Source organism: Cherax quadricarinatus, chromosome 48, assembly GCF_038502225.1.
Source record: "Cherax quadricarinatus isolate ZL_2023a chromosome 48, ASM3850222v1, whole genome shotgun sequence".
Lineage (NCBI taxonomy): Eukaryota > Metazoa > Arthropoda > Malacostraca > Decapoda > Parastacidae > Cherax > Cherax quadricarinatus.
Window position 1 is genome coordinate 19,796,444 of NC_091339.1, and position 25,465 is coordinate 19,821,908.

At 36.2% G+C, this 25,465-nt stretch overlaps 2 protein-coding genes across 6 annotated transcripts in view; one reads left to right on the forward strand and one right to left on the reverse strand.

The window, feature by feature from the left end:
- The window catches only part of LOC128696058 (uncharacterized), a 32,989-nt gene extending 18,482 nt beyond the window's left edge, over positions 1-14,507 (forward strand). For all 4 annotated transcript variants that reach the window (XM_053787064.2, XM_053787065.2, XM_070094948.1 and 1 more), the window contains exons 6-11: positions 3,638-3,786; positions 4,661-4,765; positions 5,807-6,050; positions 10,522-10,647; positions 11,316-11,495; positions 11,869-14,507. In XM_053787064.2, the coding sequence (XP_053643039.2) occupies positions 3,638-3,786; positions 4,661-4,765; positions 5,807-6,050; positions 10,522-10,647; positions 11,316-11,495; positions 11,869-12,066 (1,002 nt within the window). In that variant the 3' untranslated portion in view covers positions 12,067-14,507. The remainder of the gene's footprint in view (positions 1-3,637; positions 3,787-4,660; positions 4,766-5,806; positions 6,051-10,521; positions 10,648-11,315; positions 11,496-11,868) is intronic.
- Positions 14,508-14,632: 125 nt separating this feature from the next.
- Positions 14,633-25,465, reverse strand: part of LOC128696059 (cysteine and glycine-rich protein 1) — a 36,232-nt gene continuing 25,399 nt past the window's right edge. For both annotated transcript variants that reach the window (XM_070094949.1, XM_053787067.2), the window contains exons 2-6: positions 21,774-21,888; positions 21,207-21,361; positions 20,182-20,308; positions 18,872-19,009; positions 14,633-17,270 (exon numbers count right to left, since the gene is read on the reverse strand). In XM_070094949.1, the coding sequence (XP_069951050.1) occupies positions 17,206-17,270; positions 18,872-19,009; positions 20,182-20,308; positions 21,207-21,361; positions 21,774-21,870 (582 nt within the window). In that variant the 5' untranslated portion in view covers positions 21,871-21,888 and the 3' untranslated portion in view covers positions 14,633-17,205. The remainder of the gene's footprint in view (positions 17,271-18,871; positions 19,010-20,181; positions 20,309-21,206; positions 21,362-21,773; positions 21,889-25,465) is intronic.

The following is a 25,465-nucleotide window of genomic DNA, read 5'->3' on the forward strand; positions in this document are numbered from 1 at the left end:
CATTATCCATCCTGTCAGTTTCTTAGTAGATGTGATTGATACAATTTTATGGTCTTTGAAGGTGAGATCTTCCAACATTATCACTCCCAGGTCTTTTACATAAGTTTTTCGCTCAATTGTGTGGTTGGAATTTGTTTTATAGCCAACAAATTTAAATCTCTGTATGGTCTGCCATCCTACTACTGCCATAATTTTTTTTAGACATGCACATGTCATTGCATGTTCATGTTTTACTCCTATAGTTCAGGCTAAAGAAAAAATATTCTGCCATGTAATCTGTAATACACATGTAGTAACACTCAAACCATTCATAATCACTAAGTCAATTTTCTTCCATACAATACTTTTTATCTTATTTCTGACATGCATAATTACTAAAGCTTATTAACTTAAACCATATATTATATTCTTACCATGTTCTATGGCATTTACTCGGCGGTAAATCGTCTTGACTGCAATGTCGAGAATTACAAATGAAGCCTGGAGTGTGGCTAGCTCAATCAGCAACTCAATAGCACGTTTGTAATTCATCTTGAGCTTTCCCATCTGCTGACCACCACGGGACAGTCCAGTCAACTCATATGTATCAATTCCATCTTCAAAGCTTTCAAATACAAGATGAACACCAGCAATATTGTCCAATTTACTTCTGGTCTTAATATGGGCCTTGATCACATTCTGGATCACACTCTGGTTAAAATCAATACCTGATGCAAACTTTGCTTCTGCCAGTGAAAATGCAGCATCCTTCATGACATCTCCCATCTGGATCTTTGCCTCAATAATTTTATGAAGGATCTGTCTGAAAGGTACTAAATGCTGTAAAGAGTTTTTATGAGGATAGTGAGGCTCAGGTTAGAGTGTGTAGAAGAGAGAGTGACTACTTCCCGGTAAAAGTAGGTCATAGACAGGGATGTGTATTGTCACCATGGTTGTTTAATATATTTATAGATGGGGTTGTAAAAGAAGTACAGTAAATGCTAGGGTGTTCGGGAGAGGGGTTGGATTAAATTATGGGGAATCAAATACAAAATGGGAATTGACACATTTGCTTTTTGCTGATGATACTGTGCTTATGGGAGATTCTAAAGAAAAATTGCAAAGGTTAGTGGATGAGTTAGGGGGTGTGTGTAAAGGTAGGAAGTTGAAAGTGAACATAGACAAGAGTGAGGTGATGAGGGTATCAAATGATTTAGATAAAGAAAAATTTGATACCAAATTGGGGAGGAGGAGTATGGAAGAAGTGAATGTTTTCAGATACTTGGGAGTTGACGTGTCGGCGGATGGATTTATGAAGGATGAGGTTAATCATAGATTTGATGAGGGAAAAAAGGTGAGTGGTGCATTGACATATATGTGGAGACAAAAAACATTATCTATGTAGGCAAAGAAGGGAATGTACGAAAGTATAGTAGTACCAACACTCTTATATGGGTGTGAAGCTTGGGTTGTGAATGCAGCAGCAAGGAGGTGGTTGGAGGCAGTGGAGATGTCCTGTCTAAGGGCAATGTGTGGTGTAAATATTATGCAGAAAATTCGAAGTGTGGAAATTAGAAGGTGTGGAGTTAATAAAAGTATTAGAGGGCTGAAGAGGGGTTGTTGAGGTGGTTTGGTCATTTAGAGAGAATAGATCAAAGTAGAATGACATGGAGAGCATTTAAATCTGTAGGGGAAGGAAGGCGGGGTAGGGGTTGTCCTCAAAAAGGTTGGAAGGAAGGGGTAAATGACGTTTTGTGGGTGAGGGGCTTGGACTTCCAGCAGGCGTGCACGAGCGTGTTCGATAGGAGTGAATGGAGACGAATGGTATTTGGGACATGACGATCTGTTGGGGTGTGAGCAGGGTAATATTTAGTGAAGGGATTCAGGGAAACCAGTTATTTTTATATAGCCGGACTTGAGTCCTGGAAAAGGGAAGTACAATGCCTGCACTCTAGAGGAGGGGTTTGGGATATTGGCAGTTTGGAGGGATATATTGTGTGTCTATATACGTACATGTATATGCTTCTAAACTGTTGTGTTCTGAGCACCTCTGCAAAAACAGTGATTATGTGTGAGTGAGGTGAAAGTATTGAATGATGAAAGTATTTTCTTTTCGGGGATTTTCTTTCTCTTTGGGTCACCCTGCCTCAGGGGGAGAAGGCTGACTTGTTTAACCCGTAAACGGTCCAAACGTATATGTGTGTTTTTTCAACATTTGAAAGTATGTAAAAAAAGTAGATCTTCTTTTTGTTTTTTTACATTTGAAAATGTGTAAAAAAACTTTGATATACTTTTTTTTTTGTTATATTTGAAAATATGTAAAAAAAAACGTAGATCTGCTTGGACCGTTTACGGGTTAAAAAAAAAAAATACAAAATTTACTGTTATGCAGACTACTGCATTATTGTAAAAATGGTATAAATAGTATCAGTGCACTAGTGAAAGAATATTAGACTCCCCAGTTGATGTGTATTGGACGTGTGGTGTGATCTGCTTACTCTTGAACATTGGTAAAAATCAAACATTTCTGCTACTTTGAGCTCAATTTCAAGGTCGTTTTTATCGTGAAACTAATCAAAATCATCTCTGTTTCTGCAATATGTTTTCCATTTTATCACACGAGACCATGAAAATGAGAATACAACGATAAATACTATAAGAAAATACACCTCAAAGTCGGCGTTTTAATCCAAAAAATGGTCAGTTTTTTTTTTCATTATGCACTGCGTGCTGCAGGAATTTTTTTTATGCGGTGCACACTGACCACACAGACCCATTCTCTCACCTGTGGGCCTACCAGCTTTCTCCTGCTTGATTTGAAGCCGCTAGAATTATTGAGTAGATGTACGTCCGAAACACTGGCTCGTAAGACTTACATATATACAGTTGACCCCCGCTTAACGATCACCTCCAAATGCGACCAATTATGTAAGTGTATTTATGTAAGTGCGTTTGTACGTGTATGTTTGGGGGTCTGAAATGGACTAATCTACTTCACAATATTCCTTATGGGAAAAAATTCGGTCAGTACTGGCACCTGAACATACTACTGGAATGAAAAAAGTTCGTTAACCGGGGGTCCACTGTACAACCAAAACAGTCAAAGGGTTAAAGTGCAGGCATTGTACTTCCCATTTCCAGGGCTCAAGTCCGGCTATATAAAAATAACCGGTTTCCCTGAATCCCTTCACTAAATATTACCCTGCTCACACTCCAACAGCTCGTCAGGTCCCAAATACCATTCGTCTCCATTCACTCTTATCTAACATGCTCACGCATGCTTGCTGGAAATCCAAGCCCCTCACCCACAAAACCTCCTTTACCCCCCTCCCTCCAACCTTTTCGAGGATGACCCCTACCCCGCCTTCCTTTCCCTACAGATTTATACGCTCTCCATGCATATGTTATCTTTTCTAATTAACTGGAGTCTTCAGCAGCAGGATAAAGCAAAGAATACAATTTGTGACTTGTATTACTGTAACATGTACAGGTATAGTAAGAATTTTACCATTTTCTTAGACTTGTCAGAACCTGGAGTTTCCTGTTACTGTCAACAAGAACTTGAAATACAGACCTTCCAAAAATATTTTGTGCATTTTGCATACATTATAGGCAAGCATTGTATTATTTCATGTGAAAATTTTTCTTTTATTCCAAGTTCCTGGTAAGAGAGTGGCAGAAGGAAGTGGCAGAAAGTCTAAAGCTAGAAGGAGTGCCAGTCTCTGAATTGGACCAGTATCAGCAGCATGTTTTGGCTGCTCTGTACTATTTGGGCTCATCAGAAAATGTGGCCCCAGCATCTGAAAGGTGTGCTTTTTCCCTGCATATCTAAAAAAGGCTTCTATTTGATATTGGTGTGAATGGTGAAATACTCTACTATAATGAAATTAATTGCCTTAAATGTGTTTTTGATAATAAAGTGATTTGTTTGACTGAAGATGAGAATAGTGTCGCAGAAAATAAGTAGCTGATAACTTGAAAGGCATGGATAAAATTAAACTAGAGGTAAGTGTGAAACTATTGAGCGGCATGAGGAAGAAATCTTCCAGTTATAACATAGTTTGAAGAACATTTGATATTAAAAATAAAGAATATTTGTAATAAAAAGATAAGTGGTGCAAAGCATTTGTGGTTTATAAGATTTGTGACTTTGTGTAATGAAAGCATGTTAATGTTGAATAAAAGAATGAGAGTGATGTAGACAGTATATTTCAATAAATGAAGGTAGGAGAGGAATGCTTTGAAGATGATAGTCAAGTTTGGTAAATTTGTGTGCACGAAAATGTGGTATTCATCTAAACAATGCATAAAAACTGGTTATGTTGCAGTTCGAAGAGTCTGTAATTCAAGGCACTTTAATCAGGGAAAACTCCAATGTGGGTGAAGCATCATAAAATAAAGGTTTACCCTGCTTCAAGTGTGTTTGAATTACCACTTTTTGGCTTATGCCGAGGGCCATTTTGAATTGTGACGTCTGCATACCTACTTCCAGCATGACGGCTATTTAATGAGTGATGATAAATGTGGCTTCCTTATTTTTTTTTTTTTTGTCACAATACCTTGTTGGGAAATGGCCACTTTGATTAAAAATGCTATAGGGAGCTATCGAGGTATCTTTTAGCAAATGTACAGTTGTATAAATATAATCACCTACAACAGTGATTTCATGTTTTATTTACAGATTCAGGATGTCGCCCATTTCCTTTCTGAACACTGTTGTCAATTTTGCTGACTTCCTTATAAGGCAACAAGACACATATATAATCATGCCAGCTCTAGAAGAGAGGTTAGTTAAAGAGGTAGTGTTGTTAATTTGGCATTTAGTAAAAGATGCAATATACTGTAGACACAATTCAAAGGGCTGAGGAGGGGGTTGTTGAAGTGGTTTGGGTATTTAGAGAGGATGGAGCAGAATAGTATGACCAAGAGGGTGTATAAATCTGATATTCAAGGAAGAAGGGGTAAGGGCTGTAACAGGAAGAGTTGAAGGGAAGGGGTAAAGGAAGTTTTGAGTTAAAGGGGCTTGAGCATGCAGCAGGTTTGTGCAAGTGTGTGTACTGATTAAAGTGGAGACAGTTGGTTTGTATGACCTGATGTGTTGTTGGAATGCAAATAAGGTAACATTTATGAAGGTACTCAGTGAATTCATTTAGCCAGATTTGAGTCCTAGAGGTGGGAAGTACAGTATTTGCACTCTGAAAAACAGGTAGGTATGTTGCTGTTTGGAGGGTAATTTGAATTGTGATGTCTGCACACTTCTGTCAAGACAGCTATTGACTGAGTAGTGGTGAATTATTTCCTTCTTTAGGTCACTTTACCTTGGTGGAAGACGAACATTGTTAAACAAAAGTTAGTTCAGTGAGTTACTAATTTGCTAGAATGCTATGCCCACTTCTTACAAGACATCCAGTTATAGCAATTAAAATCATCATGATATCTGGCTGTATTTTGGAATTTGCCCTTTTTTTTTTAGATTTTCTTGACAAAAATTCTTTTTTGACATTCTGTCTTATGAATGTCAGAGTGAAGTTTAAAACTATATACCCTGAAACACTAAAATGAGGCCAAATCTAAAACAAAATAATTATACAGACAAAATTTAGTGATACAATATTTGCAAATTTTTAATTCACAGGGATCTTCAGGAACCTAACCCTTCTGAACGTGGGGATTCAGCTACTGTACCATGTTATGTTTGAATACGATTAAATTACATTCTGTAACTGTATTTAAACTCCCAAATACTTATCACTTGTTTCATACATGGAAAAATTTGAATATTGCCTTGGTGATACGGTAGTATTATAATTAAGTATTCATTAACTAGGTTGATAATTGCTGAAGCTATCAAAAATGTTTCTGGCTACCCTGGAGTCATGGGGGCTATGGATGCAGTGCTGATTCACATGAGGACACCACCTGGCCCTGAGAAACAAGATTACTGCTATGATAAAAGTAAGGCAGGATTCAAATGTGCTTTTGTTCTACAGTTTATAGTGGACCACAGACTGATTTTTCGGGACATTCACTTGGATGCTCCTGGTGCTGGCACTCGCATTCAGATATTTCAGGTGAGCTTAACATGTGTATTGAACATATTATATGACACAGTTCAGGGTATATCCTTGTATGTTAAAAACAGTTTACAAATTTAATTTTTTACTTTGTTTACAACCTTATCTCATATTAATAGTACAGTTAAAATATACAGTAATATAACTTACTGTGCTCTCTTTGAGTCTAGTATAAAAACCTTATGTATATAAGCAGTGCAGTTACTTATACTACACTGGAAAACTACTTGATTCTCAAAAGTGATGCAATATTTTGAAGAATATTCGTCTATTAAATTATAAAAGATTGCATTATTATTTTTAACACTCCAGCCATCTCCCACTGAGGCATAATAACCTGAAAAAGAATAAACTCTTTCTCCAACATATATTCAAAACTCTTGAATATATTGGTCATTATGATGTTCACTTTAAGTGTATGCAATAAATATTACTGAACATGTGTTTTAATATGTACTATATCGTTATCACATCTCCACAGTGAAGTGGAGAATAGTCCTTCCTCTGTAAGTCATGAGTGTCGTAATAGGCAACTAAAATGCCAGGAGCAAGGGTCTAGTAACTCCTCCTCCTGTGTAAATTACTAAATGTAAAAAGAAAATTTTCTGAAAGCATTTCTTCTTGTTTGAGTGACTCTGCCTTGGTGGGAGATGGCCAGTGTGTTAAAAAATCTATCATAAAATACTTCTATGCTTGTAAATATATGTTTAGTGCTCTAGTACTGTGCTGTGCAACATGTCTTAAAATAACGTTGTTTTGTTATAATGATGAGAAAAAACAAATTCCCGGTCAGGGAATGATTATCATGTAAAGTATATGATAATCATATAAATGCATTACAATAAACAGTGCGGCACGAAAGCGCTCCACTCCAATCTGAGGTAACACCAGGCCCCACAGGAGTTTCTAACAACACTCCCACCCTCACCTGTAAGAGCGATTAATGCTATTTACGCATAAAAGCATACGAAAGGAGTGTTGTTCTACACTTCTTCTATAGTTACTCCTAGTCATAAACACATTTTCTCAACTGATTGTGGGTCAGAGAGAGCATAATATTATAATAATCGGCGTAGACTACAGTATGCGCTCGCAGCTACCATACCTCAATATTATGTCTGTTTCCTCCCTTATGGCTGTTTGTAATAGATTTGTATGATATGTAGTATGTTTGTTATATAATTCTGAAAAACATGATACAGTGGAGCCCCGAATATTGGAAGTACTCCATTCCAGAAGGTCAGCCTAAATTCGAAACGGCCTAAATTCGAGGCAATATTTTCCATAAGAATTAATGTAAATACTGGCTCGTAAGATGTATATACTATATGACCAAAACAGTCAAAGGGTTAAAGTGCAGGCATTGTACTTTCCATTTCCAGGACTCAAGTCCGGCTATATAAAAATAACCGGTTTCCCTGAATCCAACAGCTTGTCAGGTCCCAAATACCATTCGTTTCCATTCACTCTTATCTAACACGCTCACGCACGCTTACTGGAAGTCCAAGCTCCTCGCCCACAAATCCTCCTTTATCCCCTTCCTCCAACCTTTTTGAGGACGACCCCTACCCTGCCTTCCTTTCCCTACAGATTTATACGCTCTCCATGTCTTTCTACCTTGATCCAATCTCTCTAAATGACCAAACCACCTCAACAACCCCTCTTCAGCCGCCCTCTGACTAATACCTTTATTAACTCCACACCTTCTCCTAATTTCCACACTCCAAATTTTCAGCATAATATTTACACCACACATTGCCCTTAGACAGGACATCTCCACTGCCTCCAACTGTCTCCTTGCTGCAGCATTTACAACCCAAGCTTCACACCCATATAAGAGTGTTGGTACCACTATACTTTCATACATTCCCTTCTTTGCCTCCATAGATAACGTTTTTTGTCTCCACATAACCCTCAACACACCACTCACCTTTTTTCCTTCATCAATTCTATGATTAACCTCATCCTTCATAAATCCATCCGCTGACACGTCAACTCTCAAATGTCTGAAAATATTCACTTCTTCCATACACCTCCTCTCCAATTTGATATCCAATTTTTCTTTATCTAAGTCATTTGCTACCCTCTTCACCTTACTCTTTTCTATGTTCACTTTCAACTTTCTACCTTTACACACTCTCCCAAACTCGTCCACTAATCTTTGCAATTTTTCTTTAGAATCTCACATAAGCACAGTATCATCAGCAAAAAGTAACTGTGTATTTGATTCCCCATAATTTAATCCCACCCCTCTCCCGAACACACTAGCATTTACTTCTTTTACAACCTCATCTATAAATATATTAAACAACCATGGTGACATTACACATCCCTGTCTAAGAACTATTTTTACTGGGAAATAGTCTCCCTCTCTTCTACACACCCTAACATGAGCCTCACTATCCTCATAAAAACTCTTCACAGCATTTAGTAACTTACTAGCTATTCCATATATGTACTTGCAACATCTGCCACATTGCTCCCCTATCCACTCTATCATATACCTTTTTTAAGTCCATAAATGCAATGAAAACTTCCCTACCTTTATCTAAATACTGTTCACATATATGCTTTAATGTAAACACTTGATCTACACATCCCCTACCCACTCTAAAACCTCCTTGCTCATCTGCAATCGTACATTCTTTTTTACCTCTAATTCTTTCAATAATAACCCTACCATACACTTTTTCTGGTATACTCAGTAAACTAATTCCTCTATAATTTTTACAATGTCTTTTGTCCCCCTTCCCTTTTTATAAAGGAACTATACATGCTCTCTGCCAATCCCTAGGTACCCTCCCCTCTTTCATACATTTATTAAACAAAAATACCAACCACTTAAATACTATATCCCCCCCTGCTTTTAACATTTCTGTCATGATCCCATCAGTTCCAGCTGCTTTACCCCCTTTCATTCTACGTAATGCCTCACACACCTCCCCCGTACTCACATCCTGCTCTTCTTCACTCCTAAAAGATACACAAATAACCCGCACATAAAAGAGAGAAGCTTGCGACGACGTTTCGGTCCAAGTCGGACCGAAACGTCGTTGTAAGCTTCTCTCTTTTGCGGATTATTTGTGTATCGTTCCAGTCACGGTATTGTGCCTTTTTTGTTATTCCTAAAAGATGGTATATCTCCCTGGCCAATGCATGAAATTACTGCCTCCCTTTCTTCGTCGACATTTAAAAGTTCCTCAAAATATTCCCGCCATCTACCCAATATCTCCATCTCCCCATCTACTGAGTCCCCTACTCTGTTTTTAGCTGACAAATCCATTCGTTCCCTAGGCTTTCTTAACTTGTTTAACTCACTCCAAAATTTTTTCTTATTTTCATTAAAATTTCTTGACAGTACCTCTCCCACTCTATCATCTGCACTCTCTTCACCTTTCTTTTACTCTCCATATACTCTGCTCTTCTTATAACACTTCTGCTTTGTAAAAACCTCTCATAAGCTATCTTTTTCTTTTTTATCGCACCCTTTACTTCATCATTCCACCAATCACTCCTCTTTCCTCCTGCACCCACCCTCCTGTAACCACTAACTTCTGCCCTCATTTATTTCAGTGTTTAATACTAAGTGTTTTGGGTGTTTATTTAGAAGTTTGGTGATGTTTTTGTGACCAGAAATATGCTGTAGGAACTTAACTCTTGGTAATATCAATTAGCCTATGGTAAAATTGGTTTTGTTATACATTGTTTCACTTAAAATTGCAGTTTCCAAGAACTTATTGATGATGTTAAATGAGGAGTTAATGTACTGCAAGACACAGGCTATTTATTAGAAAGGAAAGAGGGAGAGTGGGAGGAAAGAAGAGAGGAAGAAAAGGGTAAGGAGAATCATAGCTTTCTGCATCAGATACACAATGCAGGTACATGCTGTGAATTTGCTGCTCTGACATTATATAAGATTAGTTATATACATTCAGTGCTATGTTCGAATCATAGCAGTATCTGACAGAAAGATACATGGAGGGAGAGAGGGAATGGCTACCAACAAGGTATATCAAGGGATAACACAGCATTACAGCAGTTTATAATTTTCAGTGCCTTGGCTAATTTTAATGGAAGGCTACATTAATCTTATACTTAGTTGTTATATTAAGAAGTGAAAATATATTAGCTGGGTGAATTCTCCTTGAGGACCATTGTGAATGTGAACAGAACAAATCAGATGCAGAATTAACCCCCCCAGGCTTAACTGTGCTTGCAAAGAAATTGACACGTTGTACATTTGGGAATTAAAAACTGTACTAAGTTAAAAATTTGAAGTAAAAAGTCATAAAAGGACTTTTTGCTGTTTAGTCTTAGATAAAAGATACCAGTGGAGGATTGGACTACTTTTCACTGATTGTAATGGTAGAATTTCCCAACTGACCGGCCTACTACTTATCCTATAGAGGACTTTTGGTAATATATGTAGATTTAAAGTGTTTAATCTAGCTTTCCCTTTATCTTCTAGGAATCAGGTGCATGGCTTTTTTTGCAAAATCTTACAAGCTCAGAAACACATGTTGTTGCCCCAGCTGTATATCCCCTAGCACCTGCAATCATGACACCACATATGAATAAAATATTATCTTACCAGGTAAGGTGATGTTTCTTTTTCTTACGCATAACATGGAGAAGTACTGATTTTTTCTTTATGTACGAGAATCTAGGTAAAGAATAAACAGGTAACACAGCTAGAATTTGCTGACAGAATCTGTTTCATGTTTAAGTTGGAGGGAGTCTAGACTGATTTGGCAGGTGACTTGAGTGTTGCCTGGCACCTGTGTATCGACCTCATCTTTGCCTGGTACCTGATGTGACTGCCTTTCAGCACTGTCTACTGTATATCAATGCTTTGCTTTTTTTCTGTACATTCTTGATAAAGCCTCCAACAGATAAATCATTATAATAGCAAAAGGTTTCTTTTTTGTTATACCTGTCTTTTTAAATCACTTGTCACCTCACATTCATACTCTAACCAAAGAATGAGCAGTGTTTATTGATACCATCAGCTGACTTGGCAGGCCCCTCAGGAATCACTGAGCACCCTTGCCCATAATGTAATTCAATACATTCTACGGTTTGTTGGGGATTATATCAAATATTCACTTGCATAAATGATTTTTTTTTTTTGTTGTGGAATCCTTGTAATGTGCAAATGAGAGATTTAAAGCTAAAACATTGATCAGCAGTAGTAAACTTAGCTGCAGTGTATGAAGGATTTTTGTAATTAAAGTGCTATAGATAATAATTTTCTTTCTGTAGGAGGCATTGTTTAATGACAATCACAGAGAAGCTCTGAAGTTGACAGCTAATGCTATGGCTTTATTCAAGTCAAGATTTAAGCGTATGCAACAGTTAGACCGCCACATAGAGAAAAGCAGCAAGTTAGTGAGGGGTTCATGCATTCTACACAACATTGCTTTAATACATGAACCTGAAATGGTAAGATTTTGTATTTTGTTTGTCAACCTGATTATTTTACCTATATGTAGATATTTTGAAAAAATATGTCTCATAGAAATACCCACTCCAGCTAACTCCTAACTTTACGCTTCCCTACCTCTCATTCACTTAGCCTTTACACATCCCTTCCCACAGCATTGTATGATCCTTATGAGTTTAGCACTTAATAATATTATAATCAACTTTGTTGTTTGATTCCCACCAAGGTAGGGTGAGGTGATCCTAAGATGTATACACTAGGTTTGTATTGTTACACTTGATCGATACCTGGAGAGGGTTTTGGGGGTCAACGCCCCCGCGGCCCAGCGATTGTTCAACATTAGTATTATTTTAATAACATTTTGGTTTCCAGGTATTGGATAGATTGTCACTGGAATACAACAGAAAGGTGGATGATGAAGGCTGGCATTGTGTGAGGACAGAAGAAATTGTGGCAGAGTTTGGCATTCTCGGTGGAGAAGAGAAAAGACATTACCTCACAACTGTAATGACTGCTCACTGTGATGGTGTCTTATCTTGTGTCGAGTTTCCATCTCAGTTTGAAAGTTAGCTTGTAAAGCTCTATATTACAAAATTGTAAAATTTTATTTCCAGGTTTACACACCACAGATGTACATGTAGTGTATATAAATATACAGTGTACCAATAAATAAACTTTAATATTGCAGTTACAGTAGATGCTCAATAATTCAGCTTCTTCCTTACTGAGACAATTGTACCACTACCCGAGTGTAATCAGGCCTGATCATGTAGTAACTTTTATATTCCAGGTTCACCAGAGGGTTCGCAACCTTTTATTAAATAATGATCCCTTTCAGCTTGAAAGTTATTACAACCACACTTGAAAATGACAGTCTTTTATGATCAGGCATTAGTTGTATAGAATAAAACTCAACCTTAGAATGAAGTTCTCTTTTACCACCAAAAATAAATTCTGATGGCTTCATGCCAAGAAAAATATTTGTGACCTAAGGGTTTTGGGAACCCCTGTTCTAGACAATGCAAATATGGTGCTGGTTTCGAAGAGTGTGAGTGAGTAGAAGAGAGCTAGAGAGACCAAACACATTTATAAATATTTGATGGAATTAAAAATTAAGAGTTTGAGAGTCAAAACAATCGTATAGTATTTTATACAGTGGACCCCCGGTTAACGATATTTTTTCACTCCAGAAGTATGTTCAGGTGCCAGTACTGACCGAATTTGTTCCCATAAGGAATATTGTGAAGTAGATTAGTCCATTTCAGACCCCCAAACATACACGTACAAACGCACTTACATAAATACACTTACATAATTGGTCGCATTCGGAGGTGATCGTTATGCGGGGGTCCACTGTATAATACGATATGAACAATACACTAATAAATCCTTGTTAATATTTATATATAATCCGTGATGCTACATAGCAAAGTTAAAGTTTGAGTATTCATTTTTGGCCTAAATGTTAGGGATTATAGCATGAAATTAGGTAGATTTTGTTTAAAATATACAACTTCAGCATTATTTGCCTGATTGTGGTAGTTTTATAGTCTGTAAGGTAATCCAACAGCAATGTATAGAATTTTCATCAAATCAGTCAGTTGTATATTTATGGAGAGCCCCTTAGGCTTACCCTACTGTTTTTCTTATGCTGAATGTTTCCAATTTATTTTTTTAGTTCCAAACAGCACTATTTAATTGGTACCAGAGTGTAAAATTTCCACTTTAAATTTGAAGGTATTGTAGTATATGGTTTATACGTCATACTATACAGTGTACTATAAGAAATGTACAGCAAATATATAAACATTGTGCATATGTAGAGGCATTTATTTACCTCATTTTTCTTGTAATTAAAATTGTATATGGCTAACAACTTTTATTTTTTATATTAGGATTAGTCATCTGGTGAACACCACCAGTTGCAATTATGCTTTAACTACGGGTACCTACATTTAAGTGTTGGTATATTTACATTACTGTTATTTTCACAAAAGTGCTTAACCTGTATGGGAAATTCAGTGCTGAAGTATGCTCTACATGCAGTTAACACTAATGATGCAAGTCTGACATATTATAATTATTGTTTTAACTTAATATTTTACCTAACACTATGATAATAATTAAATTTGACAGGACCAACTTCTTGGGATCTTAATACTTAGGAATTCTTCGCTTGCCTAATTCTTGGGCACAACCTACTTCCACATTGAACAAATGTGACACTACCTATGACTGCTACACCTCTCCTGCCATACGGTTTATAAGCTGCTTCTCCGCTCATCTGCCGTATTCTACTCAAGATTGATGGACTGAACACATCGACTCAAGGTTGAGGGACTGATTACCTCATTCTCCTCCTGTTCTTCAAGTTTCTCCTATGTATGGACTGATGAAGCCACTGTGTGGCGAAACGTTTCCTCAATAAAGATACCCAAGAGTTGCACATGTGTCTAATTTATCAACATGTCGGTTCTCTGAACCATTCTTCTACAAACCTAACACTATCTTTTATTAAATTTGACAGGACCAAAGGAAATTTACTTTTGTCATTAATGTACATGCAATCATATATAATTGAAATCATACAAGGTCATATCTGGAATTTTTTTTTATCTTCTGTAAGTTGTAGAATAATTGGCAAGGAATGCATTTTATAGCAAGTTAACTTGGGTTACATTAGTGATTGCTTTTCCGTCTTTTAGAAATCTAGCACCAGAGTAGTGAGGCTGTGCCTTTCCCAGGGTAGGATGGAGTGTGGGGGTACTCAGCCTAAGAGGTAAAGAAGGGATATATATATGCAAGGAACTATAATAGCCTTGTAGCTGCCACAATCAGAAGAATGATTTTCCTCTAATGCTTGCTTAACCTATCAATAAAGCATACAGGACAGATGAGCAGATTGATTCAAATGAGTTAATATTGAAAGTTCCATCTTCAAGGATTGCCATTCATTGAGAACATGGGTAGCTTTCAGTGAAGTCTTGAATGCAGCATCCCTGGCACAGGACAATTATCACTAATTGATAAGCAAAATAGCCATAAAATGCGACTTATTACTTTTTGTCATACACACACACACACACACACACAAAAAAAAAAAAAGTGTGTGTGTGGGGGAGAAGGGGTAAGAAAATTTCTTTAAAATATTGGAGAATTTATTTCAAATACATCTTATTTTTGCTAGTCTTGCACTGAGTGCATAACATAGCAATATACCAGTACAATGCTTAATTATACACCTTGAAATTTTAATGATTTAACCAAAACTTAATAAAATTGAATGTCAAAACTTTCAACATTTTAATTGTTTTCACAGTACCTTAATTCTGTGCCCTTTTATACTGTAGGAAAGATACCTTAAATATAAAGTTACTGGTGTAAATTAAATGGATCATTTTAAGTACAATGTAGAAAAACATTCTGTAGACTATGCTAAAGCCAAATTACTAGCCTTTAATGGGAATTACACTAGTATAGAATACTATATTACCTTTTAACTTCATATGAAATCCCATGGGGAATGACATTTAAGCAAAATGGTGGATATTTTACAGATCAGTGTGCCAGAATAAATTCAGTTTAAACCTTAAATATTTACACAATTTTATATTATACAAGTTAGTTTTACAGAAAATATACTATTTAGTTTAAAATCAACTAAGTGAAGATCAGTATGAACATTTTTGTGGATACAAAAGGAAAATGAACACAGGACATCTGAAAATGCTAATAACGATACAACTAATATGGGGGGGAGGGGGATATGGATATAGAAATGCAGTGCATACATGTCATTAGTATAGATATGCAAGTTTTTCTAACATGCCTTTTTATTAAAATTTATCCAAATTTTTTATTTATTTCAATATCTTCATGTACAGAAAATTATCATTCATTGAACTTTATTAAGGAAAAGGCATTGAAAAACTGCTAAAGCAAAGTTTGCATATTTGCAGCTCAATGTCATCTTCACTAACCTTTAGCATCACTATCTGCAATAACTGTATGAATGCAAAGTAAATTTATTCAGAATTAATCAGATAAACCAATGAATTATTAATAAATTTTTGACTGAAATAGTTTCATAAAATGGAATGTTTAAGAAATAAAAATGTGCTGAAAAAATAGTTAATATTGTTGAACAGTATATTATATTACAATAAAATGATTAAAAACTTTTGTTTTTCTTTTTAGGTCACCCTGCCTTGGTGGTATTTGGCCAGTTCGTGGAAGGGAAAAAAAATTAGAATTACATCAATTTTATATTTTCAACATTCTAATGCTGGTGACCATTTCCTTTTTACTTAATTATTAAGATACAATTTCTAAATGATGACAGTTTATCTATTCTACAAAATACTTTTCAGTCAGCATCAATTATGTGAGAACATGGAATATCTTTGTGCATTGCCAATTTTTTTTTTTTATATCGTTTCTTGTAGCCATCATCAGTAAAGTCACTGCAATCTTCAGAGCAAGTGACTTACCTATAGGTAATTTAGGTTATCTCAAAGATTTGTTGCTGCTTATGCTATCCCTAGGATCTATGTGATAAAGTCTTATTCACAGACATGTTGCTTAATATCATTCAATGTTAAATTTTCCCTACAATAATTTTTTTCAAAAACATCCGCTATTCAGTCATACTAGATGACAGTAATTTAATATCTTAATTATGTTTCTGAGAAGATACATTGTCAACAATTTTTACTAGAAACTAGTATGTAGCATCCTTCAACACAATTTTGCAAGAGGGTGGCAGTAATGCTTTGGGAACAAGAAAACACTATTGTTAACATGAAATATTCCATTCAGAGAGCTAACCAATCAATTTAAATTAACAACATCCAGATCAATATCATCTAGTTCTATAATCACAAACAAGCCACAATAGAAAAACTGACTGAAAATCATCACAAAGCCAGATTTTTGCCTCCATGCCACATAGAGGAAAAAAAGTATTACATGATTTATTGGTTCAATTGATCTATAGTATACTAAGTTTTGTTCTTCATAACTAAAACATTTTGTAATACTTTTTGAAAGGCTTGAATTACTTGCTGCAGAAAGTGGCTGCAAAATGCATTTTATTTGGCTATGAGCATGTTTCATCAACTGTTTTTACATTACATGTTTAAATGTACCTTTGTTTATTACTATGACAATAAAAAAAAGTAAATCAAGAACACCAAAAATAGTAGATATTAAATGATATGTTAGTAATTAAAGAAATAATTACGTTCCTTGATAGTGCACTCAAAATATCACAATGAGAATCTTGTGCCTGATGCTCTGAAGACAGCATGAAAGAAATATAATGGAAAGTGTGAATTCACTGGGTATACCAGTTCCATAGTACTGACAGGTATACTTTAGTTTCAAAAATATACTTATATATATATTTTTTAACAATCAGTGAATAGCAATTAGCTTACTTAATTTCATTAATAATTCAATATTAATGAAATTTCCAGCTTATTGTATTAATAATAAACTTATCATATTATTTGTATATCAGTTTTTGTTTCACAACACCTTACATATATACAGTACATGTACTATAATTCATTATCATACTAATGATTAAAATATTTTTGAATATGACAAATGTGAACCTTCTAAATTATAGAGATCTAAACTAGGTGCTTGAACAGATAATGATGAAATGAGTCCAGATCAATGTGCCAAGAGGACTCGTGTCAATATTTATGACACTTTAGCAGATGACCATCCCCAGTATCCTTTGGGTCCGAAGTTCTTGCCGTAGCATGCTGATTGAAAGAAAAGTCATTTATGAAGAATATCAAATTTATCCTTTTAAAATCTACAATATACTATATGAATGTTATTTTTTTTTATCTCAAATGCACTGTCATATCCTTCCAAGGCAGGGGAGGGAGGGGGTTGAAAGAACACACATTCACCATCATTTATTCAGCTGCCCTCCTGATAGTAGTGTGCTGACATTACAATTAATATTAACCTCCTATTGCAATATTCCCACCTATCCGAAGTGCAGGCAATACCCTTCGCACCTCCAGGACTTGTGTTTGGTAAACTGAAGTTCCCAAACCTTTTCATTAAAGTTACTTTGTTCACACTTCACCAGCACGTCCATTAAAATCCACTTGTTTCCATTCACTCCTAATGTGCTCATATACACTTTCTGGAAGCTCAAGCACCTAAAACTCAAAGTCTCTCTTACCCCCCCCCCCAAACTGTTTTCTTCCACACCAGATTTATACTTCTTAGTTATCCTCCTCTTCATGCCTGAACCACCTCAACAACCCCTCTTCAGCCCTGAATTATAACCTTGGTGACCCCACATTACCTTAATTTCTACACTATGCATGAAATACACTATACTCTCAAACATAACATCTATACTGCCTCTAGGCACATCCTTTCTGCAACACTCAAAACCCATGCCTTACACCCATATAGGTGTTGGTACTGCTATACTCTGATTCATTCCAAATATTTTGCTCCATATATACACTTTATTTCCACAGATGCTTTAACACATCACTCACATCCCCCTGCCCCCTCCCCTGCCCTCCCTACTGTTCATTTTTTTTTTCACATAACCATCTAACATGTCCACTTTCAAATATTTAAATATATCTACTTCTCCCATACTCCCTCCCTCCAATCTGATATTCAACATAATCACTGCCTAGACTTTTTGTTACCCATAATTATCTCCTTGCTCTTTTCTGTATTCACTTAAAATTTCCTTATGTCACATACCCTCCCAAATTTGTCTGCAGGCTTGTACAAGAATGTTAGATAGAAATTTATGGACGTAAGTGGATTTTAATGAACACTGTTGGTGTGAGCAAGGTAACACACATTAAGGAATTCTGGTAAACCAGTTAGCCAGACTCGAGTCCTAGAAGTGGGAAGGGCAGTGCCTACACTATGAAGGGAAAGGAGAAGATGTAGCAGTAGAAGGGTATCTGTATTGTGATGTCCCCACATGTCTAGCAATACTACCACAAGAATTTCTCTAATCTTAATTGACTAATCTCTTAATCTCTCCAATTCTACATTCAGGAAAAATTTTACTTTAATTTTGCTAAATTTTGTAATCCTTCCTTGAACTTCAATCATTGTGCTTTGCATGGACCTTTTACTTTTTTTCCTTCATCAAAACATGTTTGCAAAATAATTTTAAAATACATAAATTATTTATGTCACTATTTTACCAGTCATAATCTGTCAAGCAACACAGACGTTTCATAACCCAGAATCTCTTTGCCCACCCCCCCCTCAAATCTTTCAAACTTATGCAGGAACAAAAAAAATATCAAGTTAAAGCACCTGCAAAAGAGAATATAAAAATGTAAAAAAATTATAGAAGAAAACTTACGATTACAGTAGATATCTTGCTCTCGTTCACGAATGGAATGAGAATCAAGGCACTTGTGGCACTCACGACAATTGAAACATGCCTTGTGCCATGCACCTCCTGCTGCCATTTTCCGTTCTGCCATGAACACCTGCTTTGCTAAAAACAAATATGGAAACATCACATTAGTAATTAGAAAATGAGGCTCCTTGACATTCATAAGGGGCTCTTGATTCAAGGAAGTGAACCTGACCTCCCCTTCCTTGGATCAAACCTGAATGCCTTGCATTCCTCTGGCTCCCTATGGATTTAGTCTTCCTCTCCACATGACGTATTAATGCCACTCGATTTATTTTTTATTTATTAATCCTGGAAATGGGAAGTACAATGCCTGCACTTTAAAGGAGGGGTTTGGGATATTGGCAGTTTGGAGGGACTTCTAAACTGTCGTATCTGAACGCCTCTGCAAAGACAGTGATTATGTATGAGTGACGGTTAAAGTGTTGAATGATGAAAGGTTTTTCTTTCTTTTTGGGTCACCCTGCCTTGGTGGGACATGACTGACGTGTGTAAAAAAAAAAAAAAAAAAAAAAAAAAAAAAAAATTACAAAGAGGTTAAAAAGTACATGTACTATGAAAACACTTTTTTTTTTCAAATAGTATATTAATTACAATGAAATAAGACAGTGGTATGATAAAATTTTCACATAATTTCAACAAAGAGAATGCAGTGATATATGTACAGTGGACCCCCGGTTTACGATCAGCTCCCAATGCGACCAATTATGTTACCTGGAGTTTACCTGGAGAGAGTTCCGGGGGTCAACGCCCCCGCGGCCCGGTCTGAGACCAGGCCTTGTAAGTGTATTTATGTAAGTGCGTTTGTATGTCTATGTTTGGGGGTCTGAAATGGACTAATCTAATTCACAATATTCCTTATGGGAACAAATTCGGTCAGTACTGGCACCTGAACATACTTCTGGAATGAAATAATATCGTAAACCGGGGGTCCACTGTACTACAGGTGAATTTGTTTGCAATAATAAAGTTCTAGTATTTATGATAATGCTTGTTTAAGTATGTGTAACTGATGTGACAGCCAATAGATCCATGTCCCACATAACATGAAAGGTTTCACTGAAACTATCAAGCAAGACTTGAGTTTGAGGCAGGAAGGACAGTGACTGCACAGCAAATTTAGTCGAGTGAATTCAGTCATCAACCAGCAATTATAAAAAAAATAAGATCACATTTAACACAGTTGATTACATATTACATATACAGTGACTGACATTAAAAATAAGTTGTTACAAAGCAAAATTATAACTTACAACATCTGACACAGTAGTCAGCACCTCCCCACTTGGGTCGCACTGGTTTGACTGCTGGTGCTGGCTCCTTCAGGGGTGCTACATAAGCTTCCATGGTTGCTGGGATATTGCTCTTGGGAGGACCATTCTGGAAAAAATTAAATGGAACAATAAGACTTTATTAAAGCACAATCTAAAAAAGCCAATACACTAAACAGACAAAAAAAAAAAAAAAAAAAAAAAAAAAAAAAAAAAAAAAAAAAAAAAAAAAAAAAAAAAAAAAAAGCAAATACATATTCATATGACTAAAAATACAAGTAGAGCTAGAAAAATCCTCATGGATTAAGTAATTTACATGAATATATAATAATGAAAACAATTAACAAATAATACTCCAGGTTGCATTCGGCTTATCATTTAACAATGATAATTTAAGACCCCAGACACATTTACCATTTTTAATATAAAAATACAATAATAATACCTATAACAGTTACAAAACACTGCTTCTTTATGCTTCATTTGATAAAGCATGCACTACCCCAGGTCATATTCCAAACAACTGTGAATTCACCTTTATATGAAACAGTTAACATAGCCTTTGTGGCCCAACGTATTTAAATAAGGAGAACTTATTTTTCATCTGATCATATCTGAAAGAAAAATTATGTAATTTATAATGATTTTATACACAATGTAATAATCAAAGATGTCTACCACGTACATGTACTGTAAATTAAAAAAAAAAAAGAAATATAAAGCATACCTTGTGTATAAAGATTTGTTACAGAATACAGTGGACCCCCGCATAACGATCACCTCTGAATGCGACCAATTATGTAAGTGTATTTATGTAAGTGCGTTTGTACGTGTATGTTTGGGGGTCTGAAATGGACTAATCTACTTCACAATATTCCTTATGGGAACAAATTCTGTCAGTACTGGCACCTGAACATACTTCTGGAGTGAAAAAAATATTGTTAACTGGGGGTCCACTGTACTTCATTGTACATAGCAAATATGTACAGCAGTAATACAATACAAACCTCATACTTTGTGCCATCATCCATAGAAAGAACCCCTGCACCAACCCCATAGCCATAGCCTTTTGGGCCAAAAAGACGGCCATAGCAACTCTTACAGTACATCTCCTCGTCATGCTCAGTGAATGTGCTGCTGTCAAGTAGTTTGTTGCAGTTGGCTGTTGAACAAAATACTTTTCAAACATAATACTATATATGTAATAATAATAAAATTATTTAACATGAAGTTTTAAAGCATATACTGTACAGTACTATACTAAAAAGTTACCAGATCAAACAAAATTGAGAGAAACTCTTATACTACTTTACTAAAATGTAAAATTACTTAAATACTGTATATGAATGGAGAAATGCTGAAGAAGGTACTGTAATTACAATAGGTAAAAATAGGTAATTACATGGGTGGTGACCCCTGAATTCATCTTGGGTAACCTTCGGGTAGACATCTTACATGATGGGTGTGTTATATAAGCATAGTTAGTTCTTGTTATAACCTTGCAAAATGTCATACATATAGATCAGGGTAGCTACACAATGGGTATTTAATTTTGATAATACAAATTAACTAACCACACTTGATGCACATCTTATGGTACGGGCGTCCCAGAACAATTTTCTCCTCAGCAAAGTACACTGCCTTCTGGCACCTTGGGCATTGTCCTGGCATCCTTTCTCCTCAAAGCACCTAAGGAAAAAAATTCAGCTTCAATTAATTTAGTAATGATACTGATGCATAAGATAATGGTAATGGTGATAACAAAAAACTAGAAATAAAATACATAAAACAAATACTACTGTAGTATATCACTAATAACATTTAATAGGTAATACCCTCACCCCTTTCTCCCCCCCCCAAAAAAAAAATCCCTGGAGTAATACATCTGTTAATATTGAGTGTAGAGGCTTGATTTTATGCTTAGGATTAACCTATTTGGCAAATTTTCCAATATCAAGTGACTTGTGCAATGGAGACAGTTATATCTTGTCTACTGAGAAGTAAACTCCAGAATGTTGTACATTTTTTTTTTCACACATGTTATACAGCATTCCAGTACCCCCCAGAGGCAGCAAAGATGTAGGCATCAAGTGTCCATGTTGAGCTTACCACTGTATTAACACCAGCTCCGTTATGAATAATTAACCATGGTCTTAATCTATAAATATATATTTCCCTTCCAAACCCCATTCTGTTAGGCTGTCACTAAAATACAGCAGTATTAGTTTTGAAACCTACAAGTTCATTAATGTTTAGAGTAATTTTACCTATTTGCCTCATGTCCCACAGGGTACAAAAGGTATATAATTAAATAAAAAAATCACTAAAAAAATTACCTTAATCCTTGTATTTTTAGAGCAAAATAAACCATTCTTACCTTTTCCAATAAACACCACCTTGGCAGGTTGACTACCACCAACTTCACTTTTTTTTTCCAGTTGTACCATACAAATAACGGAGTGGAGCCTAACCTCAGTTATCTTCATCACCTCACACTAGTTCCTTTATCGTTGATTTGGTACGCTATGTGTCGTACTAACCTAACCAAACTTTAATACTATAAGTAAAATTTTATATATATGAAATCATCCATGCCTATGAAGTCTTGCCTAATATTTTTAATTATTGTATATAAAATATTAATCGTGAGAATGATGACAAGCAATCAAACCATACCACGGGTGGGGTAAGAACTCGCGATCATTCTCAAAACTCCATACCGTCGCGGGTTCTAACCCCACCCGTAGTATGGTTTGTTTGCAATCGTGTCATTACGATTTCGTGAGTCATGACAAACCCTCCCTCTCACTAACTACGATTTTTTTTTAGAAATATGTTTAGGATGTAATAAGAGTGATAAAATATAGGACCTAGTGAATAAATTCTATCTATGTTGTTTCCCGCAATAATGATGCATGATAAATATGCATCCTCCTGGAGTTGCTTCCCCACCTCCCCAGCCCAAGAGCCACCACCATCATCCATCCTTGGCTGATTAGGAACCCGCGTCACTACCTGCTAAGTGGTTTGGGACACTAAACAGACCACCCAGACACTACCCACACCCAACACTACGTTCCACAACTCTTAAGAAGTGTCCAACCCAGTAATTTATAAATCCGTCTAATGTATGAACATCTGTTCATACGTTAATTATATATATAATAAATGATAATTATATTTGATAGTGTTCATCCATTCCTGGGCCCAAGCATGATCTGTCAGTTGAAATGCTTGCAATATAAAATAATTAATCGGGGAGTACATATTTTCTTAATCTAGGCAAAATACAATTTAGACGAAGGTATTATGAGTAAAATTCAGTCTACCTCCTTGCCCCTAACTCTTCCCGTTAGCATTTCTATTTCCGTTTGCCTGCCTGAGTTGGTTTTTAATCAGTCGTTAACGAATTCCAATTTACTATCGCCAAACCCGGAGACTAGCTACGAGTTATTTCCCAAGACTTTTCAGTTATCGAAGCAGTGTAGTCGTAGGTGATATCACTAATATCTTATATTGTACATATTTCCCCTCCAAGTTTAGTAAATATTGATTTACCTATTCCCACTATTATTATTATAGAGGGAGCGCTAACCCTGTAGGGATTATACAACACCTATCTAGTCCCACTAATTACCTGGCTCTTCAGACTGACAGATTCCTTTTAGGAATCAAAAGGCCTCAAACTGTATCTTCACCCTGACGTGGGTTATTTGCTTACTCTGGTCATACTTACTGCGTACACGTGCACCTGGAGATCAGTTTTCAAGTGAATATTAGAACAAAAATACTTTAGTATTTATTCGATGCCATAGCCAAGTCAAGATGCTTTACTCACTGGTATGGTAAGGAGGAGGATCAAGTCAAGCGCTTCACTGATCCCTAAGCGTCAGAGAAGCCTGGAAATCAGTTCTCAACTTAATACAGTATTTAAAAAGATGGTCTAACATTTAATTTAATTATTTTACCCGGTGCTATAAAACACCAGACGCGCTCTGACTGGTTGACAGCGTCCGTAGGTTCAAACCTGAAACATCAGACCTACAATTGCTCTGCTCCGGTAGCTACAACTGGACAGTAGGTAATTACACTTACACACGAAGACATATGACACTGTATCCCACCTGAGAATGCGGCAAAAACCATGAGATTCAAGCGGAGATAACAGGGAACGTACTGCAAAGGGCGACTGTCAGGAAAGAGACGTCAGAATGCGGAAGAGTAATTACAGAAGTTAGCAAGAATCAGTATTTGAACCAGTACTGTTTCTGGTTGATGTGAATAGACATTCCAGATGGGATTAATAATTATATATATATATATATATATATATATATATATATATATATATATATATATATATATATATATATATATATATATATATATATATTATAGTACCACCTCTATAGCTGCAATGGGGACCCTCATCCTCAGAGAAGACAATAAACGTACCTCATGGAAAACTCAATGAGAATAATAACAGACGAGAGGAAAAGGCCCCAAATTGCAAGATTAGTCGGATAAGTGGTTGTCTGAATTCAACCCCAGTAAATGCAAGGTCGTGAATTTTGGGGAAGGAGCACGAAGACCGGAAACGGGGTATAGACTAGGGGGACAGGATGCTGACTTCACTTAACTAGCTCTAGGGGTGAGCATAGTGTCCAGTACATCGCCAGCTTACATCAGCCGAATAACCTCTACAGAGCATGCTCGTCTTGCAAAACTAAGACTAAGGTCCATCTTGGAGTATGCGACTAAGGTCCATCTTGGAGTATGCATCACTAGTATGCAACCCGCACCTGAAAAAGCATGTTCAATTGTTAAGAATGCAGGAGAATTCAACAAGGCTTGTTCCTGAGCTAAGGGACATCATAACCTATGAGAGGCTATCGAAACTGGACCTAGCGACATTTGATAGAACCAGGGAGACTTGATAACATACAAAGTACTCAAGGGAATTGGTACGGTAGATAGGGATAGGCTGTTTGAGAGGCGAGAAACAGGACCACCACTGGAAGTTAAAAAAAAAAAAAAAAAAAAAAAAAAAGTATTTCATCGTCTTAGTGGTCGGGAAGTGGAATGATATTTGAGGAAATGGTAGAGGCACGTTTCATATAGTTTTCAAAGCAGGTATGATAAGAGTTCACGAGGGTAAGAGGGAGTGAATATGGAGAATGGCAAGTCAAGAGGTAGGGGGCCAGGATGAGAATCGACCCCTACAACCACAAATAGGCGAGTACGCGCACACAAGAGGCAAGGGGGT